Source organism: Phoca vitulina, unplaced genomic scaffold (assembly GCF_004348235.1).
Source record: "Phoca vitulina isolate PV1807 unplaced genomic scaffold, GSC_HSeal_1.0 scaffold3, whole genome shotgun sequence".
NCBI lineage: Eukaryota > Metazoa > Chordata > Mammalia > Carnivora > Phocidae > Phoca > Phoca vitulina.
The window spans coordinates 65,122,846-65,142,558 of record NW_022589706.1 but is presented as its reverse complement, the minus strand read 5'-3'; the positions used below and the strand labels follow the sequence as shown (position 1 = coordinate 65,142,558).

The 19,713-nt window shown below is 42.4% G+C and overlaps 1 protein-coding gene across 3 annotated transcripts in view; it reads right to left on the bottom strand.

Annotated features, from left to right (window-relative positions):
• The window catches only part of AFF1 (AF4/FMR2 family member 1), a 203,216-nt gene extending 184,384 nt beyond the window's left edge, over positions 1–18,832 (bottom strand). For all 3 annotated transcript variants that reach the window (XM_032400746.1, XM_032400747.1, XM_032400745.1), the window contains exons 1-2: positions 18,558–18,832; positions 4,258–4,331 (exon numbers count right to left, since the gene is read on the bottom strand). In XM_032400746.1, the coding sequence (XP_032256637.1) occupies positions 4,258–4,295 (38 nt within the window). In that variant the 5' untranslated portion in view covers positions 4,296–4,331; positions 18,558–18,832. The remainder of the gene's footprint in view (positions 1–4,257; positions 4,332–18,557) is intronic.
• Between the last annotated feature and the right edge of the window lie 881 nt (positions 18,833–19,713).

Below are 19,713 nucleotides of genomic sequence, written 5' to 3'. Positions count from 1 at the left end.
CTGATTTTTCAAACTTTTTTTTTTTAAGATTTTATTTATTTATTTGACAGAGACAGAGACGGTGAGAGCAGGAACACAAGCAGCGGGAGTGGGAGAGGGAGAAGCAGGCTTCCCGCGGAGCAGGGAGCCTGACGTGGGACTCGATCCCAGGACACCGGGATCGATTTTTCAAACTTCTATTACCAATTTAGAGACAAAGCTTTTAATGCATAATTATAAAATAAAATGTGCTGTCAATCTGGACAATTTAAAACTAAAAGCAGAGCTAATAGTTGGAGGGTAGAAGAGGAAGAAATGGAAGAAAGAATAAGGATAATTATATTATCATATCAGACTGGAAAGTTGATGGAAAGGAACATAGAAATATTTAATATGGACCATATAAAATATACCTAACATAGTAATTTAATACAGAAAACATTGAGATATTTAAAAGTTAAAGATATTTAAATGTATGAAATAGAATAAAAACAATAAACATCAATATTGAAGAGAAAATATAAAAAGTATACTCCATGATTAAGTTTAAAGAAAATTCAAAAGCAAACAAAACAAATTCATGGTGTTAGAAATCAGAAGAGTGGCAGCCTTTGAGGGAGTTAGTAGCTGAAAGGGGACAAGAGGAGGCTTCTGGAGGGCTGGTATTGTCACTTGATCAGTTACACAAGTGTGTTCACTTTGTGAAAACGCACTGAACTGTACTAATAATGTCTGCCCTATTCAGTTTGTTACACTCCAATAACAATTTTTATAAAGAACAGAAAGAAAGGGGAGGAAAAGGAAGGTGGGGGTAAATATAAGTGAGCTGAAATTCACTAGTGTCTAATGCTGATAAATCTGCAAATCAGAGAATAAGCCTATTATTTATAAGAACTAAAACACTGTCTTTACACATTACATTAATATTCTGCCCACGCTTATGACTTTTGATATCCCTGAGCAAAGTAAGGGCTCACACTCAGATTTCTGTTTAGTTTGAACAATTAAGAGTTGCATACTCAATACACATCTGTTTCCTTTCAAGTACATGCTAGCCCTGGACCAGTTCCACATGAATTTGATGGGGTTTTTTCTGGACTACTAGAATATTAACCTGTCATGATTAAACATTTAAACAGTAAGCTATTGATATATATTAAAAATTGAGCTCCATTCAGGACTTCGCCTAGCTTTATCACTTGCACTGGGTATTAAAGGAGCACATCAGGGAGGTTATGAGTTGAAAAAAAATGTAATAAACAATAAAACTGGTTCTATAACTGCCAGAATGTTCCTATAAATGCCACTTACCCATCTTAATAATGATTTTCTTAAAAGATTTTGTTTATTTGACAGAGAGAGACACAGCGAGAGAGGGAACACAAGCAGGGGGAGTGGGAGAGGGAGAAGCAGGCTTCCCGCCAAGCAGGGAGCCCGATGTGGGGCTCGATCTCAGGACCCTGGGACCATGCCTGAGCCGAAGGCAGACGCTTAACAACTGAGCCACCCATGCACCCCACCCATCCTAATAATTATTAACAATAGCAAACATATGTAAATAATAGAATACAAAATACTTTTTAATCTTGTCACTGATAATACTGTATTATAATTATTCCACCAAAAATTACATAGGATGCAATGTCAACAACTAGAAATTTTTGAAAAATCATACGCCCACAAAAATCTTACAGTTGAAATTTAAAATTTCTTCATCCTCTTAAAAGTTCACCATTCTGATATTTAGATTCTTTGGTAGGAAGACCCAGTTTTAATATGCTATAGAATTCAACTCTCCCTAACTGATGAAATTCAAAGGGACCCAAATCAAAATGCCAACATTTTTCTAGAAAAGGACTAATGACTTCAGAGGAAACATGGAAATGTAATCAGATGTGAGTAACTACCAAAATTCTAAAAATGAAAAGTAGTGACAAAGAAGTGCCTGAATATTAAGATCTAAGAAAATACAGTGAAAGAGTAGGGCACCATTGCCAGAAGAAACAATCAATGGAACAAAAGAGTCCAACAAAAGACTCAAAAATGTGATGTAATTAAGATGCTGCACTCAAATCAATGGAGAAAAGATAGAGATTTACTAAATTATGTTGAAACAACTGGCTAGCCTTTTTTTATTTTTTTATTTTTTATTTTTTTTAGATTTTATTTATTTATTTGACAGAGAGAGACACAGTGAGAGAGGGAACACAAGCAGGGGGAGTGGGAGAGGGAGAAGCAGGCTTCCCGCGGAGCAGGGAGCCCGATGCGGGGCTCGATCCCAGGACCCTGGGATCATGACCTGAGCCGAAGGCAGACGCTTAACGACTGAGCCACCCAGGCGCCCCCTTTTTTTTTTTTATTGACTCCTGGGGTGCCTGGGTGGCTCAGTCCGTTAAGCATATGACTCAATTTCAGCTCAGGTCATGTCAGGGTCTTGAGATCGAGCCCTGCATTGGGCTCCCCTCTCAGCAGGAAGCCTGCTTCTCCCTCTCCTACTCGCCCTGCTTGTATTCCCTCTCTCGCTGTGTCTCTCTCTGTCAAATACATAAATAAAACCTTAAAAAATAATAATAATTAATTAAAAATTTAAAAAATGTAGAAGTCCAAGATCTGGCATGGGTCACAAGTGAAGGGGGCTAAGCCGTGAAGTACATGTGTGAGTCCACCTGTGTGGGAACTGCAGCAAACTAGAAAAGCATCTGCACTCTCCAGACCTTTTTTTTTTTTTTTTTTTTACATCGAGTCTTTCTGGGGCAACCTGACAAAGCAGATGTCTGCAGGAGGAAACAGGTGGGAATTCTGGAGTTCTGGCTGACGGGCAGGCCGAGAGGATGAACATGCCGGCATACCCAGAAGCGTACTGGTGACATACCATTTGGTAAGGTGTGAATTAGAACTCGTCTCAGCTCAGGCCTTGGGAAAGACAGCAGCCCTTCAATGGTACCTAAGTGCTGCCACACAGCAGTGCAAGCCCCCTGGCGTGAAATCTTACATTTCTAAAGAGATTTGGGGAGTCTAGATGGTTATGTAAAAAACACGGGCAGATCTATTTTTTTTTTTTTTTTAGAACACTGTGAGGGGCCAAACAAAACCCATCTGTTGACCAGATCGTCCCAGAGGCCACCAGCTCAAGTTCCGATTTAAATGCAAAAATTGAAACCGTTCAAGTGTCAGCAGAGATCACGTGACATTATTTGCACAATCTCGGAGTTGGAAAGACCTTTCTCAGCACAATAAAACCAGAACCCATAAAGGACAAGACATTTAATGGCATAAAAATGTAAAACTTATGTGTAACGAACATCATGCACAAGCCTAAAGGCAGCGGACATCAGCGTCCCCGAGTTCCAGCAGAAGGGGGGCTGCTGCAGCCTGGGTCACGGGCCTTCCTCTATCAACAGTACCACCAGGGCCACCTGGAATAGAGGAAGAGGTTCCCAAATGAGCCCGAGAGGGGGCGTAGGAAAGCATCCAGGCAGGACCTCCAGAATTACAGGTGCCATCATCTGTTAATAAATATTAGTTGAGTAAGCTTGAGTATCTAACAGTAGAAATAAAAATTGATCAGTGACATTAAGAATTCCCTCTGGAGGGGCGCCTGGGTGGCTCAGATGGTTGGGCATCTGCCTTCAGCTCAGGTCATGGTCTCTGGGTGCAGGGATCAAGCCCCACGTCGGGCTCCCGGCTCAACAGGGAGCCTGTTTCTCTCTCTCCCTCTGCCTCTCCCCCTGTTTGTGCTCTCTCTGTCTCTCTCTCAAATGAATAAATAAAATATTAAAAAAAAAAAAAAGAATTCCCTCTGGGTAGAAAATGAGTTATTCTTAATAGCCGCTTCAGAATGTTAATATGCTCCCCTCGGCCAACCCTGATCACGTAGGATATGCAAGAAGGAAGTTACTCCATGTGCACATTCTATGTGGAGGGAGAGATCTGAAAGCAGTAAAATGTAACTGACAAAATTCCCTCCTTCATAGCTCTTGGGAGAAGGTGGATTTCATGAATAGGTGGCTCATTTCTCCAAAGCTGTGTAATATAGACCAATATCTTGAACCCAGAATTAGGATGCTGATCTACTATAACATCCCTATGTTAAAGAAATGAGTTAGGAGGCTCAGAAAGTGCTAGATTGAAAGAAAATATGGGGGCAGTCTAAGAGGTTTGGCTTCATGTAGAGAAAACTGAACTTTCCCATATTTTCTTCGATCAAGCTTATTCTTTGAAAAATACACTCTACCATTAAATATTGTCACATCGCTGAATCATGGATTTCACCGTTACCTGCTGCTGCTATTCTTGACCCTTCCGGTGAACGCCATTGCTGCCAGTCAGTGGAAAATAACAAGTCTGTTCATCTGAAAGAGAAAGCGCAACCTGTGACTATTAGCGCATAAGTAAACTCATAGGTATACATGACTTCCAAGAAAATCTTACTGGAAACAGAATTCAATGTTCTCACTGGAATCAGAGAGTGGTTCTTCATCAACTCTCAAGTTGCAGGAAGAAACTGGTTACCATATATCAAAGGCCAAATGTACTTTTAATTTTGAGGCCGCTGCTCACAGCCATTTCAGCCAGAAGAAATATGCACAAGTTTATCATGAGAAGGAAGAAAGGAAATAACATTTCCCCAGTGTCTACTCTTGCCAAGCATTGTGTTGAGCCCTTTTAAAATGACATTTCATGTAAACATGAAAATAGACTTGCAAGGTAGATGCTAATACCCCATATACAAATAAGTCATTTTATAAAGAGGAAAACTGAAACTCGGATTTAAGTAATTTGCGTGAGGTAACAGGCTGTGTCAGCACCCTCCCGAGAATCAAAAGGTAGAAAGGTAAGAGTATGCACAAGAAAGGAAATCAGCCAGTTGGTTTTTACATAAGAATACTTAATAAAAAAGTAGGATAAATAAGAGCCAATTGTAAGAATTTACTTCCACTCATAAAAGGTGCTTAATCTCCAAAGACATTTTTGAGCATTCTCTCAAAAGAGTACTGGGAAAAATGAAAGAAAGAAAAAGAAAAGAGAAAAGAAAAGAAAGAGAAAAAGGAAAAAGGAAAAAAGAAAAAGTTACACAATGTGGGCAGACGGCCTTGGTACTGCCCAGTGTATCTCTAGAAACAACCTCTCTCTCTACGGTTAACACTATCAACAGCTGTTTCCTTTTCCCTTTCTTGTAGGTATTTGTAAATTTACTGCACTTCTCCTAACTTGCTTTAAATAGTTTCAATTTTTCCAAACATCCTTAAGGCAAAGGATCTATTACAAATCATCTTGGTACAGATTTAACAAACTATGTGATACAAATGAAAACACACTAAATTTGTAACAGTTTTAGCTTGCCTCTTACGTTTAAGAGGCTGTTACACTTCCGGCTGAGGCTGAACACTGAATATAGTCCAGCTCTACTCTGACACCTGATAAAGTCTTTTATCTCCTCCTCCATGAAATTAAAATTGCTCACCACAATGTTTCCATACCAGCAGATTTCACTGTCACTCTATCTCCTCCCCCCAAGAAAGAATGCAATATGGATGCTACAAATACTCTAATTAAACTCACACTGGTAGAGCTCTAAGTTTTTCAGGATCAAACATGCTTTGGAGTATAAAATTAAAAAAAAAAAAAAAAAACATGCTTTGGAGTAACACACTCCTCCAACCAGCTCTAGTAGCCCTACAGGGGCTTAGGCAAGTTTCCTAAATTCTCCAACTGAAATCCCAATCATTTCCCCCACCCCACCACTGCTGCCGCCACCCCTTACCCTCTCTCACTTTCCCTCTCTCCAACACACTTTTACTTCCCTTTCCCTTCTTTCTCTACCCTCTTTCCCCCTTCCCTTTCCCGCCATTACTCCCCCTCCTTTCTTTTCTCTCCCTTCACCTCTTTTGCTGCTCTCTCCTTTTCTCTCTCTCGACATGTAGGACCCGCACACAGTAGATGCTCAATAAAATAGTGTGTCCTTTCAGCATTATTCTTCATAACACTGTAAAGGCTTCCGAAGAGTCTGTGATGGCAGTCTCCCACACAACCCTCCCAATCAAGATGCCCACCTGCTTGCAGCCCAACCGTGCCCTCCCTAGGGCTTGTTGGAGAGCCAGAGGGCAGTGAGGGAGATGGTAGGTTGGGTTGTGGAGGAACACCAACCTTGAGAATGGTCCTGAGTTCCCCTATTTGTTCATTTAGTCACTAAGCCAGCAAATATTTCCTGAGCATCTACTCTAAGCCACGTACAGAGAATAGGAGTGAAGAAAACAGACCTGCCATCACTGAGCTTGCAAACTATAGGAGTTTAGCGAAGAAGACACGTAAGAAAAATACGTCGATGTTAGATATTAAAAGGCGCTACAGAGAAAAACAAAAGTGTACAGTGGCAGCAAGGAACCAAGGTAAGGTGTTGTAATTTTATATAGGGTGATCACAGAATGTAACATTTGAGCAAAGACCTAAAGGAAATGAAGGGCAAGCCGTGCAGAACTGCAGAGAAAGATGGTCCTATAACCCGAGGTGATAATGATGTGTCAATGCAAATTCCTCATTTGTAACTAATATACCACTCTGCTGGGAGATGTTAATTATGGGGAGGCTGTGCATGGGGGTAGGAAGGGGGGTGGGGGGGGAGGCAGGGAAGTCTATGGGAAATCTCTGTCCCTTCTGTTCAATTTTGCTGAGAACCTAAAACCTCTCTTTAAAAAGTCTATTTTGGAGGCACCTGGGTGGCTCAGTTGATTAAGCAGCTGACTCTTGATTTTGGCTCAGGTCATGATCTCAGAGTCCTGGGATCAAGCCCCCGCATCAGGCTCCATGCTCAGCGGGGAGTCAGCTTGGGGAGTCTCTCTCCCTCTGCCCCTCCCCCACTCACATGTGCTCATGTTCACACATGAACACGTGCTCTTGCTCTTTCTCTCTCAAATAAATAAATAAATCGCTAAAAGACTATTCTTTTTAACTGTCCTAGAGATTGACAAGTCCAAGACTGAAGGGGTTGGACAAACCTGTGGGTCTCACCACTGGCTTCTTGGGTGAGTGGATACAGTACAAAGTGAAAGAGACTTATTCTCTGAGGGGTCTGGCCCCAGAGCACAGCCAGGAGCTTGTCTATTCAACTCAAATTCTTTATTCTTTAATTTGCCAGGAGGCACGAACCTTTCCCCAGAGTCAGGTGCAAGGAGGCTGCATTGCCAGATTATTGTCTGTTATCTCAATTATGTCTCATCAAAAAAAAAACAAACAAAAAAAAAAACCCAAATTCAGCCCATGAAAGACTGTTTAGATGCTGATGTATGATTTACACAGCTGTACGGAGGAGCCATGCAACTCACAAGGTTAGGTTAGGTTGGAATGGAGGCCTACTGTAGTCAGGAAGTTATTAACCTAAACCACTGCTAAGAAAGGAAATTAGCATACACTTCACTTAATGTCTCTTTCAAAGAATCTTTCTTAAAAATACAGTCACAAAACTGGACCATTTTCTTACACCATACACAAAAATAGACTCAAAATGGATGAAAGACCTAAATGTGAGACAGGAATCCATCAAAATCCTAGAGGAGAACACAGGCAGCAACCTCTGTGACCTCGGCCACAGCAACTTCTTGCTAGACACATCTCCAAAGGCAAGGGAAACAAAGGCAAAAATGAACTATTCGGACTTCAAGATAAAAAGCTTCTGCACTGTGAAGGAAACAGTCAACAAACCAAAAGACAACCGACAGAATAGGAGAAGATATTGGTGCAGCCACTCTGGAAAACAGTATGGAGGTTCCTCAAAAAGTTGAAAATAGAGCTACCCTATGACCCAGCAATTGCACTCCTGGGTATTTACCCCAAAGATACAAATGTAGTGATCCGAAGGGGCACCTGCATCCCAGTGTTTATAGCAGCAATGTCCACAATAGCCAAGCTATGGAAAGAGCCCAGATGTCCATCGACAGATGAATGGATAAAGATGTGTATGTGTATACACACACACACACACACACACACACACACACACAATGGAATATTATGCAGCCATCACAAAAAAAATGGAATCTTGCTATTTGCAATGATGGGGATGGAACTAGAGGGTATTATGCTAAGCGAAATAAGTCAATCAGAGAAAGACAATTATCATATGATCTCACTGATGTGTGGAATTGTTTTTTTTTTTCTTTTTTTTTAGATTTTATTTATTTGACACAGAGAGAGAGAGACAGCTAGAGAGGGAACACAAGTAGGGGGAGTGGGAGAGGGAGAAGCAGGCTCCCCGCAGAGCAAGGAACCCGATGCAGGGCTCGATCCCAGGACCCTGGGATCATGACCTGAGCTGAAGGCAGACGCTTAATGACTGAGCCACCCAGGCACCCCATGATGTGTGGAATTTAAGAAACAAGGCAGAGGATTATAGGGGAAGAGAGGAAAACATGAAACAAGACGAAACCAGAGAGGGAGACAAACCATAAGAGACTTTTTTTTTTTTTTAAAGATTTTATTTATTTATTTGAGAGAGAGAATGAGAGAGAGCACATGAGAGGGGGGAGGGTCAGAGGGAGAAGGAGACTCCCTGCAGAGCAGGGAGCCCGACGCAGGACTCGATCCAGGGACTCCAGGATTATGACCTGAGCCGGAGGCAGTCGCTTAACCAACTCAGCCACCCAGGCGCCCAACCATAAGAGACTCTTAATCTCAGGGAAAAAACTGAGGGTTGCTGGAGGGGAGGGGGAGTGGAGGGATAGGGTAACTGGGTGATGGACATTAAGGAGAGCATGTGATGTAATGAGCACTGGGTATTATATAAGACTGATGAATCACTGACCTCTACCTCTGAAACCAATAATATGTTATATGTTAAATGAATTTAAATTTAAAAAATAAACTTAAAACAAAAACAGAACAAAATAAAAATAGTCACATGTGCACAAGGAATTATGTGCAATAAAATATTGTTTATAACATTAAGAAAACTGGTAACAACTTAATACATGCCAACACAGAAATGGCTAAATCAGTTATGATACATCATGAGATGCAACAAAACATCAAAAATAATACGTTTATCTAAACAAGATGTGTAACATGTACAATGTGGGCCAATTTGCTTAAAAAAATGTTTTTTGTTTCAGCACCATACAAACACAAATGTGCATGCACGCGCACACACGTGTGTGCACACATACACCAAACTATAAATGGTGACTTCTCTGGAAAGGGACACTTCTATTATGTATGCTATGAATCCTTTATTATCTGTGTAAACATATTTTTCTCTAAATACAGGGGCTGGAAGGAAAATGGACTGGCCTGTAAATATTGAAATCAGAGGTCTTCCTTAAGTTTTCATACATACATTTTTAATATTATTCCCAAAGATTATAAAGACAAAATGTGATGGGGGGGAGTAGGCAGTTTAAAATCTTCCTATTTAAAAAGAAAAAAGCAGAGAAAGTACCAACTTGGCTGTACAGCAGAAAAAGGACAGGTTCAAGTGAGACAGGTGATCACTTTGGGCAAATTAAACCTTACCAGCCTCAGTGTTCCCATCCATAAAATGGAAAATAGCAAATTTTACAATGTTACTGAAAAGAGTGAATTATATAATCTAGCTAAAATACCTAGCACACTGACACATCATAAGTATTCAATACATAGCAGCTCTTGTGGAGTTGGCGGGGGAGGGGAATACACAGCAGGTCTTATTTAAGTCAGCAACATTTGTTACATTTTATATAAGTGAAACAAATATGTTTCATTTAGGAATGTACCCTGCCAGGTCTTCTGTAGTCCTTCCAGCCTCTTGGAACAAATTTATTCAGAAATAAAAATGTCCGGGTACCTGGGTGGTTCAATCCTCTAAACATCTGCCTTCAGCTCAGGTCATGATCCCAGGGTCCTAGGATCGAGCCCCAGGTCAGGCTCCCTGCTCAGTGGAGAGTCTGCTTCTCCCTCTCCCTCTATCACTCCGCCCCCCCCCCCCCCATCTCCACTGCATGTGCTCTATCTCAAATAAATAAAATCTTTAAAAATATGTCATGTATATCAAATTGCTTTTCTCACCAAAATAGCAGGTAAAACAATTCAAGTAAAAAAAAAAATTTCCCTCATTTTTTAAGGGCTTCCAAAACCTAGCACATTCTAGGGAACCCACTCTCAGAAGTCTTATGACAAGCTGGTTAAAAGGTCTGTTTTGCAACCTACTAGCTATATAATCTCAAAAAAATTACTATTTTTCCCCCTAAGGTCTCAGCTTTCTCATCAGTAATATGGGGCTTCATGCGATTGTCGTAGGGTTATACAATGTGTGTCATACTTTTAGCACAATGCCTGGCTCATGTTAAGCACTCAGTGAAACAGTTGCAGTTATTGTTCGGGTTATTTTTCTGCCAATCAAAGCACATGCTTGGGAGAATCCATATATTGCTTTTCAATGACAACAGAGATAAGCAAGTTTCAAAGCCCCATGACCATGACCCAGTTCCCAAAGGAGAATATGAGGAAAAGAACTCCGTCTGGATTCCAGAGGGAGTGTGGACTGGTCAGTAGTCCCTGTCAAGTCTACTTCCCTTCCCTTCCACACACATTCCTCCAGGAGTTAACAGTCTCCTGGTAACAGGCAATGTGTCAGGGGTGAGTCATGGATCATACACTGTTTTCATCAGCATTCTCCCGAACTCTGCCCCAAGCAGATCATAATCTCCCAAGGCCCCAAAGTGATCTGATCACTCACAGTTCCTTTAGCTCTCCAATGACATGTGGCACCCATAGCTTAGAAATCCATCATGGATTTCCCCAACTGTCTCTTCATTTCAAAATCCTTGTTCAAGAGGACTCCAGTGCTACCCCAAACTCAAGTATACATTTCACACCTTGTTGGCTCCCTCTCATCATTTGGGTCTCTGCTCAAAGATACATTCTCAAAGAGGCCTTCCTGGTTACAGCAGCTAATGTGGTACTGTTGTGCCTTCAATCATATCCTCCAGCCAACCATTCTCAATTCCATTATAATCTACATGGGTTAGGAATGTGTCTAGCTGCAAGTAACAACTGCTTAATTAATGGAAGTTTATACTTCCACAGCAAGTCCAGTAGCCACTAGTGTTAGCCGTTCAATGAGGCCACCAAGAACTCTGGCTCTTTCTGCTCTGCCATATTTAGCATGTTGTCTTTATGCTTGTCACCTCATGGTACAAAAAGGCTGCTACCATAACCAGATATCTTACCTACATTTAAGGCTGGAAGAAGATGAGAAGAGGAAGGTGTGGCTATGCCAGCCACATCTTTCTCCTTTTGTTAGGAAAGGAAAATCCTTCCCCAAGACCTTGCCTATCAAAAAACCAGAGCTAGGTCACATGGCCTCCTAAAGCTGCAGGGGAGGCAGGTAAGTTAGGATACAAATTGTTAGCACTGGCTAAGAACAAGCATGATCTATCACCTAAGACTAGGCACAATGTAGTCCCACACACAATTAAGGTTCTTCTAACAACAAAAAAATGGGAATGGGTGTTGGGAGGAAAGTAACAATGCTGGCCACACTTATTTTTCATAGTACTTACCATCTGAAATTACTTTATGCAAAATAATAAAAATAAGTGTTAACTGCTCATACCCTCAACAGAATGCAAGCTCCTAGTCTAGATCCATATATATATGGATATATATATATCCATCCAGAATCTATATTTTAAAATAGTCAAGTTTCTTGCAGTAGGTAGGTATGATATTTATATACAGGCACTGGAAGATAGTGAGGGTCATCCAGGTTATCCTGCAGTGGCAATTTAAATCAAAATCTCAGTGTTTGACAGAACAAAGGTTTATTTCATACTCACTCTTCAGGTCCATTGCATACTGGTGTGTTGGGGTAGGAAAGAGGGCAAGGAGCTTTTCTCCACATTGAGAAACCCAAACTGTTGGAATCTCCACTATTTCAAAATGTGGCTTCAGGGTTTGCCATAGTAAAGAGAGTTGGAGGGTCTCATGAGGGCCACTTAAATGCTTTAGCTCACATGTTACTCCCACAGATAGCCCACTGGACAGAATTAGTCACATGACTATTTTTTTTTTTTTCCAAAAGTTTATTTATGGGTTGTTGGGTTGTGTTTTGTTTTGTTTTGTTTTTTTTCAGTAATCTCTACACCCAACATGGGGCTCGAATTCACAACCCCGAGATCAAGAGTTGCATACTCTTCAAGAGTCACATGCTCCTTGGACTGAGCCAGCCAGGCACCCCCAGAATTAGTCACATGATTCTATGTAATCGTAACGAGGCAGAGAAACAGGAGAGAACACATGAATATTGGTAGTAAATGTTTCTGCCTCATTCCCCACGGGCTGGTACAACAATGCATTATCCCATTTTAAAATGTAGACCCATTAAAGAAGTTCCTTGGAACAAACTCAATGTTAGGGATACTCAGTAAAACAATTATTTCATCTTATAAGGTAATACTTACCATTAAGACACACACACACATTTTTCCTTCAGGAATAATAACAGGAAATATTTATGTAGCACTTACTATGCTCTGCTCCAAGTACTTGCCAAATTTTAGTACCTTTAATCTACTCAACTACCCAGTAAGGGAGATCTTATTAGAGTAACAGTCTTATTAACCCCATCTTGTAAGGGAATGGAAAAGTGTTAGGGGCCAGTTTTCCATGGGTCTATGGCATTTCTGCATATTGTACAAGCAGAGGCACCAATTGTCTTTGTTCTAGACAATCTTTAAGGATGTTTGTATAGAGAACAGCCTTGGAAAATAGACAGTGTCTCCTACAGCACAGGGCAGCACGTTTACTGAGCAGTATAAACAAAATACTGTCTCTCCCTCCGGAGCAAAGGGCACACTGCCCATTATAAAAGACTAGGTTTCCCTAAGCTCAGGATTCCTCTCCTGTAATGCAACCCTCTTTATTTCCAGGTGTCATCTGACTCTCTGCGTCTCGCTTTGGAAACTGGGGCTTAAGGAACCAGTCTAAGAAAATGTTGACACTCTGGCTATGGCTATTATTATGAGCAATAAAGTCGAGCCCACGAAACTGTGGCAGGTTAACCTGTTAAAGTAGGGTAAAATCGCAGAGCCTTCAGTTTTTGACAAAAAGTTAAGCAATTTGCCTAAGGTGTGACAGCTAGTAAGTGGCATATGCAAGATTCAAGCCCAAGCTGTCTGGTTCAGTAACCATGCTTTTAAAATTTTAAATTCTCTGCTATATGGCAGTAGTTCTCAAAGTGTAGTTCCAGAACTAGCATCATCAATATCACCTGTGAACATGTTACAAATGCAAATTCTTGGGCATTACCCCAGACCTACTGAATCAAAAATTGGGGGGTGGGGGGGTGGGGAGACATGTGTTTTAATAAGTCTTCCAGAAGATTCTGACAATATAAGTTTGAAAACCACTGCTATATTGCATATATTCACTGAATCTATAAGATTGAAGGAAATGGTATGGGTATATCCTGATTCACATAGGGATGTGACTGACCTTGCATAACTTGAATAGATTTCAAACACTAAGGGAGATGGTTTTTCATAAGCCCTTGCATATAATTTTTTAGGAAGGTAAGGATCTTTATATGGTGCAAATAAATATCAAATGTCTTTTTAATAGGCCTGCATAATATTTTCCTTTGGAGTCACAAATATATGTCCAGAATGCTTTTTTATTCCCATAATGATCAGAAAGAATTACTTAGCCAAGGGAGAAACACTATTTATATTTTAGAGTCAAGCTGTAATTCTTGAAAAACAGGAAACCACATATCAACAAAGCCAACTCAGTGTACCATAGTGGAAAGGGCACCGGGCTTTGAGTCACAGAGTCAAGTCACTTAACTTCTTCAACTCAATTTCCTGATTTTAAAATGGAAAATGAACTCCCAACTTTAGAGCTGCAATTAGGCTTAAATGATACATTATTTGAAAGCTGTGGGTAAATAGCTTTTATGCTATGTGAATGTAAAGTCCACCTGCATGAGCTCTTTCTTTCTTGATCATGGTGTTACCACAGTTTCTCCAAAGCTTAGAGTACTGCCTGGCACATAGAAGATGCTCAATACATATGAGGTATTAGGAATGAATATGAGGTATTATATTAATGATGTAATTGACTCCTCTGGACTCCACTTGTCACAATAATTTCAGCCTTTTAATAGGAAAAAGTCACTCTAACAAGAAATCCTTAGTCATGTTTAAAATGGGCCAGCTAATTTAAGAAAATCAGCTGATTTTCTTCCCCTGGAGAACACTACTGAAGAAGTTCTGTCCTAAGGCATAAGACAGAAACTCCTATTAGCAACCCTGATGGCCTTAGAACCTCAGGGTTTCAATTCTACAATACTCTGTTGTGCATATATAAACAGGAGTAAAGGATGTGTACCTACAAAGAACTACATATTTCACGTTTACTTCTGCACTGCGGTAGGATTTTAATAAATGTATTACAGGGTTTATGAAATCTATTTGAATAAAATCTGAGATTCAAGTCAGTAAATATTAAATAAACTACTGTGTATAAAAAAGAGAGAGACAGCTAGAAAACTACAGCCAATTAAAGATTGTTTGGGAACAGAATTTATAATTTATTTATTTATTTTTTAAGATTTTATTTATTTTGGGGTGCCTGGGTGGCTCAGTTGCTTAAGCGACTGTCTTTGGCTCAGGTCATAATCCTGGAGTCCCAGGATCGAGTCTCACATCGGGCTCCCTGCTCGACAGGGAGTCTGCTTCTCCCTCTGACCCTTACACCTCTCACGCTCTCTCTCTATCTCTCAAATAAATAAAATCTTTAAAAAAAAAAGATTTTATTTATTTGTCAGACAGAGACAGAGAGAGAGCGAGCACAAGCAGGGGGAGCGGCAGACAGAGGGAGAAGCAAGCTCCCCACTGAGCAAGGAGCCCGATGCAGGACTTGATCCCAGGACTCCGGGATCATGACCTGAGTTGAAGGCAGACACTTAAATGACTGAGTCACCCAGGCATCCCCAGAATTTATAATTTAATGAGGAAAATATTATTTACAAAACTTTGTAGATTTATGTTAATGCAGTTCCTTAATTTGTACTCTCTCCAACATACTTTCTCAATATCCTGAAAAATTAGTTAATAATCTAGAGTTCTTAAAATAGAGGAACTTCAAGCTTTTAGCTTCAACAGACATATCTAAGTTAGCAAATGAATTCAAGTTGAAGGTCAGCTTTCAGTATAGGGCTTTAATAGTAAGGACACTATCCCAACTATGTTGCCATACCTTCAGAGACACCTGCAGGGTATATTGTTCCCTGTCTTACAATGGTCCAAATATTTATACATATATTAGCTCTACCTTTTAAAAAGTGAAAGCATAAGTCCATCTTAAAGATGTATAATTTGAACAACCAATTAACTTCATAAATGATCATGCAAATTCGTTTAATGAAAGCACAAATTACAGTTGAGCATGAAACTCCTTTCACTTGCTTCTTGAAAAAATATTGAGGGATGCCTGGGTGGTACAGTCGGTTAAGGGACTGACTCTTGGCTTCAGCTCAGGTTGTGATCTCAGGGTTGTGGGATCAAGCACCGTGCTGGGCTCCTGGGCTCCGTGCTGAGCGCAGAATCTGCTTGAAGATTCTCTCTCCCTCTCTCTCTGCCCCTCCCGCTTGTGCATGCGTGCTCTCACTCTCTCTCTCAAATAAATAAATAAATAAATAAATAAATCTTTTTAAAAAACTCCAAAGAAAGGAAAATACTGAAAACAATTTTGCTTTTCTAAACTTAATTTTTTTACCCATCTTTTCAACTCAAGGCAATATAATTTCAACTGAACAATCACATGGCTACAGTGATTTGTAGACATTTTCAGACATGCAACTCGTATATATCGTAATTGAACAGTACTCTTCCAAATTTAATCCAAAATCAATTGAGAATTTTAGTTAATAAAACAGTAACTTTTAGCTCAACCCACTCCTTCAAAATGCAGTCAAACCAGATAGGACGCAGAAGAGACAGCCAGTTTTGATGTAGTCTAACTCTACCTCAAAGTATTAAGTCTTATAACCTCACAGCGAAACAGTGACTTCTGGTGGCAAAAAATGCATGCATACTCCACATTTTGCAGGAGAAAGCAGTGTTTAAAATCACTGGGCTAGGGGCGCCTGGGTGGCTCAGTCGTTAAGCATCTGCCTTCGGCTCAGGTCATGATCCCAGGGTCCTGGGATCGAGCCCCACATCGGGCTCCCTGCTTGGCGGGAAGCCTGCTTCTCCCATTCCCGCTCCCCCTGCTTGTGTTCCCTCTCTCGCTATGTCTCTGTCAAATAAATAAATAAAATCTTAAAAAAAATAAAATAAAATCACTGGGCTTTTCTGACCATAAATTCTCAGTCCCTGGATGACCTTTGTATTCTAATTTAACACACTGTGATTCCTCAAGATTGTATTTTTACAAAGTTGAAGAGTTAAGCAAATCACAAATGCCAAAGCCACCACAGAAATTTGATTGCTACAGTGAACGTATAAAACATGTTAACTCTGATAAGTTAACAGTTCATTTTCTTTCTGCAGGTCCTACACCCCTAGTCTCATCATCCCTGTAAGTTATATTTAGAAAAAGAAAAAAGGGGGGGATCCCCCAATATCTAAACTCATTTTTATTGTTATTTAAGTAGGCTCCACACCCAGCATGCAGCCTAAGGGGCTTGATCTCACGACCCTGAGATCAAGACGTGAGCTGAGATCAAGAGTTGGACTCAACTGAGCCATTAGGTGCACCTAAACTCATTTTTTTCAAAGCCTTGTGTCCTACTCTTCAATACTTCTTTGTCTTAAAGATCCCAAGTCCTTTCTGTGGTTCCCCCTCTCCTAAATTAGCTAAATTCAAATTAGTCTTCTAGTTTTACACAAGTAGCACGAGTTATTCTCTTGCTTTCTCTCCTAGTCTCCATTCTCTTGGGTCATTATTCTTTAGTACTCTCCATTCCTTCCCTGCGTCTTTATCTTCAAATACAGTATTTTCTAACAGTGGCAAGAGACAACACCTTTAAATTAAAGCAGGGAACCATGCAGAATTTTCAACTCTCCTGTGAATTTTGTCCAGAATATCCACTCAAGGAATCCTTTCCACTAAAGATGAAAGGCAAGCTAAGGAAATACATTAGACAGAGGAAGTAAACACTGAAACAGGGCCATGCCTACGTATTCTCAAGCCTCTGAGCATAACTAGACTCATAGTCCAAAGGTCTTTTTCTTTTACGTGCCTTCTATCTCCACCCGGAGTCTGACACACGTACCTCCGGCAGAGGTATCCCACCTCTGCCTACCTTCTACGAACTCTGCATGACCTCGCTCTGAAATAATCTTGCACAAGCAAAATCCCCACACTTCTCAGGGCGCTCCCTCGCCTGATGTTTCTGTATCTCAATTTCTGAGCTTTTTTCACTTTGCAACTGTCCCAGGGAACACTGGGTCTTCGCCTTAATTCCGGTTTCGCCTTTAAGGTTTTAAATCTGTCTGGTTCCTCGATGGTATGTCATCCCCCGGCCCCCAGCCCTCAACGTGCACCAACAGGGTTAAAACTGCCCCATCCCACACTTAAAACATAGCAAAACATGGTCTGCAAGCGCCCCCCGCACCTCCCCTCCCCGCGAGAGACTGGCTCCCGGAAGAAACGGACACATCTCCACCTCCAAAGCCAAAGGTCTTCCTGGGCAATTTGCATAACAATACTGGGGTGTATGTGAGTGTAGAAACTCCTGCAAGACCAACCAACCTAGTAAGAAAGTATCGAGACCCCCGAAGATCCCTTGCAGATTCATTAACCTAACTACCATTACGTTAAGGTGGGTACGATTCACACAACTCTCCAAGTCCTCTCCCTTTTAATTCGACGACCTTGGCGCTCGCAGCGTCGGGGGGCTCGAAAGAAGCAGTCACACGAGGATAAGACACCGGCGTAAAAAATAATCAAGAGAAATTAACCAGTTCCACGTTCTGCAGATGCAGTCTCCCTGCGCCCCAGGGGCAAGTCTCAGAAGGTGCCACCTTCAACTTTCCCCCTCCCTCTCTCGAGGCTGCGGACCACCGACACGCGCCTCCATCTCAATCACAATTAGATCGGATTGGATCCACTAATTCTCTCAATCAGACGCAAGGGGGAGGGGTGACAATGACGGCGGGGGAGGTAAGGGGAACTCGGGATGGAAGAGAGAAAAGCCCCGCTTTTACTCCCCGAGAAACTTCTGGGACGCTTCTATTACGCAACCCCGAGTCTAGGTTCCAAAACCGAACATCCTTCCGCAAGACGCGGGGCGCACCAGCAGACGACTGATTTGGGGGAGTGGGGAAGGAAAATGGGACTCTCCTGTGTTTCCCACCGCTCCACCCCCAGTTCTTCCAGACGCTACCTGCCCCGGATTTGCAAGGGTGATGCGAGCTCCGCGTCTCCTTCGCCCGTTCCCCCCGAAGGTTCCCACCGGAAAAGTGGGAACGCCAGCTACTTGAGTCAGCGTGCTGGGAAGCAGGCAGCGAGGCGGGGAGAGCCTGGGCTTCCCAGAAGTCCGCGGCTGCGGCATTCCCGGCGAGGCTGACCCCCAGCCCGGGGGCGCACAAGGCTCCGCTTACCTTCCTGACCCTTGCTTCTCCAGTCTCAAGTCGTGCGCCCTCGCCACCTCCTCCGCCCTCCCCTGACCTGTTGCGGTGGGGAAAGGGCGCGGGTGCGGAAAGCGAAGGGGATCGCGTCCTCCCGGGATTCGGAGGCGGCTCGCACGGGTCTCGACTCGCGAGGCGCGGAGGCGAAAATGCAGCTGCGCCCGCGATGCGCGCAGGCGGCGGCCGAGTGCGCAGTAGCCGCGCGCTAGCCCGATTGCTGGCTCCCAAGCTCGGCGCGCCGGCAGCGCCAGAACGCCCCGGAGGCAAGGCCACGCCCTCCTCGGGAGACCCCGCCCCCGGCCCGGCCCGGCCCGCCCTCGCCCTGCAGCCCGGCGCTAAGCGGATCAGCCCGGCCCACGCCCTCTAGCTGGCGCCACCCAAATGGCTAGGAACATCGCCGCCCTCCTCGGAAAACCGGTGGGAGGATCCAGGGCGAGCAACCGCTGAGGACGGAATACTGCAGTGACCGCGCAGGCAGCGTGGGTGACCCTGCCCCGGGCTGATGTGGGACACAAGAACCCTTTCGTGTTACAGAGACATTCAGCTCCGTGTCAAGTTCTGACTAAAAGTGTCAAGGAGTCTTTCTGCAATCCCCTATACAATCGAAACAGATTCTGTGCCCTTCAAAGGAGATAATAACTCACATCTAGAGAGTGCTTTCCAGTTTATGGAGGGCTTTTCACACACAGGCCCGACTCATCTTCGCAACAACCTTATAAAACAGATACACCATTATCGCCATTTCCCAAATAATGAAACCGAAGAGCTGAAAATTAAGTGGTGTGCCCAGTGTCCACAAGCTACAAAGTGGCATGGGAAACAGATCTCCTGAATCCATCCTCTGGGTTCTTACATTTCACCAGCCCAACCCCAGAAAATCCGCATAGGGGTAGGGGCTTTGGCAAACAGAACCAAAGGAAGAAGGGAAAGCTAATGTCTAGTTAAAATGCTACTCGATTCCTTCTACGAACACAACAAGGAAAGCATCGAGTCTAGTCTGCGCCATCTCACCTCCCCCACTGAAAGAGATGCAGAAAGATTACATTGAATGGCTCAGATGGGTTTTTACAGTATCGTAATGGTTTAAACTGGGTGAAATTATTTGGATGAAGATTACCTTATTCAAATG